At 51.1% G+C, this 8,965-nt stretch overlaps 1 protein-coding gene across 1 annotated transcript; it reads left to right on the top strand.

The window, feature by feature from the left end:
- Positions 1-1,516: 1,516 nt before the first annotated feature.
- IZUMO1R (IZUMO1 receptor, JUNO) lies at positions 1,517-4,188 on the top strand. Its single transcript, XM_043578852.1, has 4 exons — positions 1,517-1,737; positions 2,499-2,706; positions 3,591-3,728; positions 3,871-4,188. The coding sequence occupies exons 1-4, from the start codon at positions 1,600-1,602 to the stop codon at positions 4,137-4,139; spliced, it is 753 nt and encodes a 250-aa protein (XP_043434787.1). The 5' UTR covers positions 1,517-1,599; the 3' UTR covers positions 4,140-4,188.
- The last annotated feature ends 4,777 nt before the right edge of the window (positions 4,189-8,965 follow it).

Raw genomic sequence — 8,965 nt, 5'->3', positions numbered from 1 at the left:
CCAGGTACCTGAGCTGACAAAGGGGCAGGTAGAGCTGCGGAACGGGGCGAGAAACACTGCACAGGAGAAAGGAAAAGAATTAAAGCCGCTAAGACTTACTCTGTGCCAGGCACGATGCCAAGTCCGTATGGTGTATTTTCTCTTTCACTGCGTTCCCCCAGCAATCTCTGTTATAAAACGGCCCTCTATACAGATAGGAAAACTTAGAGAGTTTGGCATTTCCTCCAGGTCATCCAGCTGGCAAGGAGCAGAGCCAAGAGCGGAAGTCAGTAGCCGACCAGAGCCCGGATCCTACACTACCTGGTCTCTGCTTCTCTGAGTAAGTGAAAGCCTCAGGCTCCAACCACAGAAGACCCCTTCACCTCGGTGAGATGGATGTGTTTAACCGGAGCCACCTGGAGCTCTGTATTTGCACCTGGGCTGGTAGGAAGTGGAGTGGGTGATAAATGAGCAAGATGGCAGCCTCCAGTCTCTGGAGGTGGGAGGGAGTGGCTCCTGCTATGAAAGTAAGTATGAAGAAAGCAGTGGAAGGAGGAGCATCTTTCCTCTAATTCCCCTGATGCACCAGATTCTTTAAAGATACGGGATGGCTGCAGCTATGCCTGAGACTGGAGGGGGGCAGCTGCGGATTGGGACTTGAGGGTAGGCTTGGAAGGCGGGACGGGGTCTCCATCCCCAGCCTGCTTGATGCTCTAAACTCAGGTGAGGCCAGAGGTTTTCAATTTCACTCTGATGGGTCCGTGGTCCCTCTTGCAAGGCCTGGGGGACTGTGGGAGCCAAGGGGTCCTGGGTGGGTGAAGGCTGAGGGAGCCCTGTTTCCCAAAGTGTTGGGCACTTGAGACACGGTGCTCTTCTTCCTTTCTTCTTTTTGTCTCCCGTTTCTTTCCCTCACATTACCAGCACTGCCCAGAACACAGTGGGAAACACAGTGCTCAGCAAACATCAAGGGAAAAGTCAGCCTTCTCACTCCTGTGGTGAGGACCTGACTTTGGGTGCACAAGGCCGGCACATCTGACTGCCTGGGCATGCTCCCTGGCTCTGGGTGCCCAGGCTCCTGCTCAGGACGGTTGGTGATGGGTTGGAGCTGGTGGAGGCAGAGGGGCTGCCATCACGGCTGGCTCTCGATGGTGTAAGGATTGCACTTGTCACACTACGATGTCCCACCATGCCCTCTGTCCCCTGTAGAATCTGGTGATTTGCTCTGTTCCTCACCCAGAATTAAAGCTCTGAATTCCAGCCCGTATGTCATGGAGTTGGAAAGTCTGCCTTGGAAGGGGAGGGACCAAGAAAAGCTCCCCAGAGCAGGCTGGAGCCATTTCACCAGACCCTCCCTTACCTCAGGGCTGGCCTCTTCCTGGGATTTCACTCACGTGTCTGTGCATCCGTTGGGGGTGGGCATCAGAACTCTCAGGTTTGTTTCATCTGCCCTGACGTTTTATGATGCTGCCTCAGATAGAGGTCCTAGGGGCAGCCAGAGTGTCATAATCACTTGAGGGAGGGAGCCTTGAAACCCATACTCACTCCCTGGGAGAGTAGAGAGAATGGAGTGGGCGTCCTGTCTATCACACAAGCAGGTGGGTCTCCTCTCTGCAGTAGGCCATGGGACGGTGGTGGCAGCTCGTGTTACGGCTGTGGACAGTCGTGCCCATCTGGGCTGGGGACGAGCTGCTCAATGTCTGCATGAACACCAAACACCACAAGCGAGAGCCTGGCCCAGAAGACCAGCTCTACGATGAGGTACAAAGGCCAGACCTTGCCGGGGGACGGGAGTGAGGCTGCTGTGGCAGATCAGGGAAGGGACACAAATGCCAAGATGGCTTCTGAACCATCACCAACCCTCACTCATTTGGTTCCTTATGTTGGGATTTGGGCAAAGACCACTGGACGGACACTTTGGCCTTTTGAGATCATAACTGTTGAGTGCTTCCAAGTCCCCATACCTGAGCTGCCCGGCCACTTGGGGGACAGGGGCAGGGGCAGATAGTGATCCAAGAGGTCCATCACTGGTTCAGCATACATTCAAACAAACCAGGTCCCCCTTCTTTAGCCTTCCTACCCATAGGCACCAGGGAGACCTATGACTCAGGTGACTCTTCCCCAGACCCCTAGAGGCAACTGACAGGGACACGGGAGGAGTTGTGGAGCTGACTTTTACCTATAAGCTCTTCTCAACTCTGGTGCCCTCCCATCCAGTGCAGCCCCACACTCCTCTGGGTCTTGTGGGGTTCCTCTGCTGCCTTTAGGAGCTGAGATCCCGGAAACCCTGTTTCTAGGGAATGGCAGCAGCCTGTGGCAGGGAGATTGGTGTGCAGGAGCCCTTTGGCTACAAATATTGACATATTATCACCATTCCTTCTAGATGGGCATTGCTGGCCTGAAGTCCTCCCATTTGCCCAGGCCCTCTTCTAGGGGACATTTTTACATCTCTGCCCTGGACACTCCTCCATCTCCTGCCTCTTATCCAACCCCCTGCCTTTTGCTTCTTCTTCCACCTTCAGTGCACCCCCTGGAAAGACAATGCCTGCTGCACGGCCAGCACAAGCTGGGAAGCCCACCTCGATGTGTCCCTGCTTTACAACTTCAGCTTGATTCACTGTGGGTTGATGATGCCAGGCTGTGAGAAGCACTTCATCCAGGCTATCTGCTTCTATGAGTGCTCCCCAAACCTGGGACCTTGGATCCGGAAGGTCAGAAGGCTGGGCTGGGGAGGCAGGAGGCACATCCACACAGTGCCCTGTTACTAAAAGCCTGAGGTCCACGATGCTAGCAGGAGCAGGACACGCTGTCCCCCTACGGACCAGAGCAGAGTCAGAAGCCGGGTTGGGGAAAAAAGTGGAGAGAAAGCCACCTCTGGGCCCCAAAGAGCAGCATAGGGGAGCACCAATGAGAACTTTAGGATAAGGGACGACACTAAAACCTTGGCTTGCGAGCATAATTCATTCTGGAAACTTGCTTGCCATCCAAAGCACTTGTATATCAAAGTGAATTTCAAGAACCATTGGCTCAGCTGTGATCATGTGACATTCCGTATCATGTACTACTTATATTGCAAGGCATCACTCGTTTATCAAGTTAAAATTTATTAGAAACGTTTCCTTGTCTTGCGGAACACTCGCAGAACAAGTTACTCGCAATCCAAGGTTTTGCTGCCTTTGAATCCCATCTCCTGTATGTAGGAAGCTGTGTAGCTGGGGCCAAACCATTCAGCCTCCTTAGCCTCATTGTTCTCATTGGTTTTCTTTTTTTTTTTTTTTTAAGTGTATTTATTTATTTAGAGGTGGGGGGAGGGGCAGAGAGAAGCCCAAGCAGGCTCCGTGCTGTCAGTGCAGAGCCCGATGCAGGGCTCTCTCCCATGAACCGTGAGATCATGACCTGAGCCAAAATCATGAGTTGGACGCTTAAATCACGGAGCTGCCCAGGCGCCCCTAATTGTGCTCATTCGTAAAGGAATGCTTACAGACTTCCTAGGAGTCAGTATCTAGGAGTCTGTACCGTATCTTCCAACGGTAACCGGCAGAGTACCATGGTAGCTACTGATCATCTCTGGATCCTGGCTATTAGCATTCTTGTCTCTTGCCATGCCTGCACCCAGATGGACTTGGCTGGGCCAGCAGAGCGAATCCTGGATGTGCCACTCTGCCAGGAGGACTGCGAGCAGTGGTGGGAAGACTGTCGCACATCTTACACGTGCAAGTCCAACTGGCACGGCGACTGGGACTGGAGTCGGGGTGAGTGGCGCTTGACAGGGCCCCCACCTGGCAGCAAGCGCGAGCTCCCTATGCTCCCCTAGGGCAAAGGATGGGCACGTGAGGGTGGGAGTCTTGGGAGGTAACTTTGTGCCTCGATTCCCACCCCCCGCCCCCCTCCCAGGGAAGAACCGCTGCCCTGCGAGGGCCGTCTGCCACCCCTTCCCCCATTACTTCCCCACCCCCGCTGACCTGTGCGAGAAGATTTGGAGCAACTCATTCAAGGCAAGCCCTGAGGGCAGGAACAGTGGGCGGTGCCTGCAGAAGTGGTTTGAGCCCACCCAGGACAACCCCAATGTGGCCGTGGCCCGCCTCTTTGCCAGCACTGCCCCACCCTGGGAAGTCTCCTACAGTCTCCTGGCCTTCTCTCTGTACCTGTCATTCCTATCTTAAAAACCCCTTCTCCCTCTCACACTCCTATGCCCTCCCCAGCCCCCCCAGCTATGGGTCAGGCCAGCCGTGGCAGCCTCCTTCCTTGGGTCCTTCCTTTAATGGAGCAGAGCAGGCCAGGGGTTTGGTAGGGACGCTGAGGCTGTCGCTGGTGCCCAAGCCGTGAACACTCGGAGCTAGACCCCCCCCCTCCACCTCTCTGCTCTGCTTTCAGGGGCTGGGAGAGTAAATGTGACCTGCCCCTTCCTGCCTTTATGGCTGGCTGGAGTCGGGGTCTCTGAGGTGGGACTCCAGGCCTCTCTCCTCCAGTGCATGCCCACCCCCTTCCCTGGCAGAACTAATGGTGCTCCCAATAGAACAGCAGCTGCCCTTTCTCTCTGTGGGACCCACTCTCTCCTAGCTCTACGGTCAGGGAGTCAATGTCCAAAGAGGGAGTCCGTTTGCCTCCTGCACTGGAGTCTCAACGTTGGTTGCTACTTAAATAATAACCATTAGCTGCTTGACATGTGCTTGGCCTTCTCCTATCCTTGCAACACCTCCTGGGGGGGAAGACTCTCAACCTCTTTTGCTTTTGGAGCAGTACAGCCTACAAAAGACCCAAAGCCAGGGTAAGGACTACCCAGACCATCGTCTTTACTGTGGATGCAAGGCTGAAGCCACGCCTCCATTGCTTTAGGCGTCTCCTGTCCTGATGAACCCCAGAATCACAACACGCTGCTCTGGAAATTCAGAAGCCAGAGCTCTAATCCAGTTCTACCACTTTCTGTGTGACTTTTGGCAGGTCCTTGGGCCTTTATTTAAGACTGTCTCTGCTTCCCTCTCCCCTGAGACGAATGAGGGAGTTGGACCCCTTGATTTTAACTTACAAAAAGAAAGAGGAAAAAGCCAATGCCAGGGTGCCTGGGTGGCCTAGTCGGTTAAGCGTCAGACTCTGGATGCAGCTCAGGTCCTGATCTCACGGTTCGTGGGATCAAGCCCTGTGTCAGGCCCTGCACTGACCGTGCAGAGCCTGCTTGGATTTCTCCCTCTCCATCTCTCTCTGCCCCTCCCCTGCTTGCTTGCCATCTCTCAAAATAAATTAAAAAAAAAAAAAAGCCAATGCCATTGTTTGTGGGGATCTAGTGTGTGCCTCTCGGGCAGTGCCAGCCCCTAAAGAATAAGAGTCAGAACTGAACTCAAGGGGCACCGGGGCAGCCTTCATGTCCTCTCTGGAAGTGGACTGGCGGCTAACCTGCCCACTTAGCACCTTCTGGAGGCTGAAGCCCAGCAGCTTCTCAGCACAGATGGTGCCTTCCCTACAACCTTTTCTTTGACAAAGAAGGTTTCTAATAGGTCTGCATCTGAGGTAGTTGATTTTGCTGACGATTACTCATTCTCACCACACACCAGCAAGCCCTGCTGGTCCATTAAACTCTACCCCCACTCCTCCCACGCCTCCCCTGACTGTGCTCCTTCACTGAGCAGAACCTCTTACAGGCAGGGCACTCGTGTTCTAACACCAATGAGGACGGTCCTCCTACGTGAGGTGCTCAGAGTCTGGAGTAGGAGACTGATGCTAGCAATGGAGACCAAGCAAGAACAGGGCCTGGGCTGGGGGTCCTCACGAAGGGGGTGCTGTCTGAGCCCCAGTGAAAAGGGTCACTTCATTAAGAACAGGAAATAAAAGCGGCGCCTGGGTGGCTCAGTCCATTGAGCCTCTGACTCTGGCTCAGGTCATGGTCTTGCTGTTCATTGGTTCAAACCCCATTCAGGTTCTACGCTGACAGCTCAGAGCCTGGAGCCTGCTTCTGATTCTGTTTCCCTCTCTCTCTCTGCCCCTCCCCCATTTGTGCGCGCGCGCGCGCGCGCGCGCTCTCTCTCTCTCTCTGTCTCTCTCTCTCTGACTCTCTCAAAAATAAATAAGCATTCAAAAGAAAAAAACCTAGGAAAAAATTGCTGAATGAAAATCAGGCGGTCCCTAAAGCACTTAACTATCTGAAGCAGGAATTTCACTTGCTCTGAAATGAGTCAATAAATTGTGGCCTCAAAAACACATCTAGGGGGGCACCTGGGTGGCGCAGTCGGTTAAGCGTCCGACTTCAGCCAGGTCACGATCTCGCGGTCCGTGAGTTCGAGCCCCGCGTCAGGCTCTGGGCTGATGGCTCAGAGCCTGGAGCCTGTTTCCGATTCTGTGTCTCCCTCTCTCTCTGCCCCTCCCCTGTTCATGCTCTGTCTCTCTCTGTCTCAAAAATAAATAAATGTTAAAAAAAAAAAATAAAAAAAAAAACCACACACACATCTAGGTAAAGTTTCTTAAGAACTGAGGACTGGGGGCACCTGGGTGGCTCCATCGGTTAAACATCCAACTTTGCCTCATGTCATCTCATGGTTTGTGAGTTCGAGCCTTCATCAGGGTCTCTGCTGTCAGCATGGAGCCTGCTTCGGATCCTCTGCTCCCCTCTCTCTGCCCCTCCCTTGCTCACTCTCTCAAAAATGAATAAACATCTAAAGAAAAACCTGAGGACTGAATGAAGTGTCTGAGGGTATGTGTGTGGTTATAAAGCTGAGAGTTTAATGACTTTTTTTTAACGTTTATTCATTTCTGAGAGAGATAGAGTGCAAGCAGGGGAGGGGCAGAGAGAGAGGGAAACATAGAATCTGAAGTGGGCTCCAGGCTCCGAGCTGTCAGCACAGAGAACAATGCAGGTTCGAACCCACAAACTGTGAGATCATGACCTGAGCCAAAGTTGGACACTTAACAACTTAGCCACCCAGGCACCCCAAGTTTAATGACTTAAAAAAGGAGTTTTAGGTAAAAATATAAAAATAAAGTAGGGTTAAAACTGAGACAGCCAAAACGAGACTAGTCCTGGGAACCCTAATAACTATTAGTATATATTGATCACTTACTCTGTGCCTGGGGCTCTCTTAAGCTACTAACATATATTAGCTGATCTGATGGCTCCAAAAACTTTGAGAGCCACACTCGTACCCATCTTTCTTTCCTTTTGTTAAGTGTTTATTTATTTTTGAGAGAGGGAGAGACAGAATATGAGCAGGGGAGGGGCTGAGAGTGAGGGAAACACAGAATCCAAAGCAGGCTCCAGGTTCTGAGCTGTCAGCACAGAGCCCGTCTCAGGGCTTGAACCCATGAATCATAAGATCACAACCCTGCCGAAATCGAATGCTCAACAGACTGAGCCACCCAGGTGCCCCCCATCTTTCAAATTAGGTCAGACATATGTGGGTTTGAAACCAGGTAAGTCTGACGCCACAATCTCAGCTCATGAGGCTTATACAGAATACCCTGGCAAGTGGGGCTGGAGCAAATGTGGGGAATGGAGGGAGAGGGGAAGGGCACAGGCTATGGCAGGTTATGAGCAGGAAATGGGGACTAAGCTTTCTCCCCATAAGTGGTTAGAAGAGTAATAGTTTTCAGTAGTGGAATGGAATGATCAGATTTGCAGTTAACTGATTTGCTTTAATCAGAGTGATCTATGCATGTGGCTAAAACACAGGTCAAAGGATCTCTAACACAGAACCACACAGCCCCAGCCAGCCAGTCCCTTGGGTACCCACTTTGGAACCATTTCTGGATTTAAGCCTATGAAGAAGTTCCAAATGTGGCTTATCTTTTCTGCCACACAGGCTACCTTTTTGCTCTCTGTGTGGTTAGTTTCTTAATCCTCCAATCTTTTTAATTTTGGAAATTCACTTTTAATTTCCAGGAGATTTTTTTTATTCCCTTGTTCTTCATAGCCTGCTGTTTTTGGTTTTATGGATGTAATATCTTCTCAACTCTCACTGAAGATCTAATCAGAATTTTTGTTAAGTCTTTTTTTTTTTTTTTTTTTTCCTAGTGTCTGAATGACCTATTTCCTCCAAGGGCAATCTGTTCTGTTTATCTTAATCTTCCCCTGTGTACTGCTGGTTCTCTCTATGTCTGGTGACCTTGGCTGTGTATCCATATTTAAGAATGACAGGCTGGGTTCATTTTTCTAGCTAGCTGGTATAGGTGTCCTGTGGTTATATCTGTGCCTCTTCTTGCCCCTGAAGAGCAAAGCTGATGGGGAGTTCTGGGTATATGGGGGAAGGCTTATTGGCTAGCAGGCACCTTCTGAATATGGAAGTAAATGAGAACAAGCAAATCTATTTGGTCAGAGCTTGCTGTAACGAGGCAGTCAGTCACCATCACTTGAGTTCTGGCAGACACCCAAAAGCTTTGAAGGGGAAAACTTCAGGTATGCCCTAATGGAGGCTGTTGGCATGGGGAAGCTGTAGGCAGGCTAACGGGAAGCGGGGCATCCTAGGTGGTTGGTTAATAATGTGCATTTGGCTTTCTCTGGTTGATCCTCCATTGGAAACAGGGATAAAAAGTAGGAAAGCTGTCACTCATTAATCAAATCCTGCCTGTCGGGGCCAACTGTTAATTGGGTAATTGGCTGGCTTCCTGGGCTGGTTGTTAAAATAGCGGCCTAACTTCCTGTAAGTTTAATTTAGATAGCAGGTTGGCTTTCTGAGCTGCTTACTGCAGATAATGGGTTGAAACTCTCTATACACCCAACCGTTGTCCATTTATATATGTAGGCTATCAAGATTGAGTTGGCAGGAGCCATACTGGAGTGCAGACCCCTCAAATACTGGGATCAAGATGGTTCTCTTTGGGATGTCAATACCATGTATTTCATGATACATGAAATCTCAGCATTATCCAGAATTTAACTTTTCAGGGAAGACTCCCTCCAGGGGTTAAAGTTGGGTTACCTTAGCTCCAGAACTGAGCAGAAGACAGAACGCTTTTTCTCACTGCCCCCTATGCCTGCCAGCTCTGCCCATAAGAGCTCATCTTC

This window comes from Prionailurus bengalensis, chromosome D1 (genome assembly GCF_016509475.1).
Source record: "Prionailurus bengalensis isolate Pbe53 chromosome D1, Fcat_Pben_1.1_paternal_pri, whole genome shotgun sequence".
NCBI classification, from domain to species: domain Eukaryota; kingdom Metazoa; phylum Chordata; class Mammalia; order Carnivora; family Felidae; genus Prionailurus; species Prionailurus bengalensis.
This window is presented reverse-complemented; position numbering and strand designations above follow the sequence as displayed.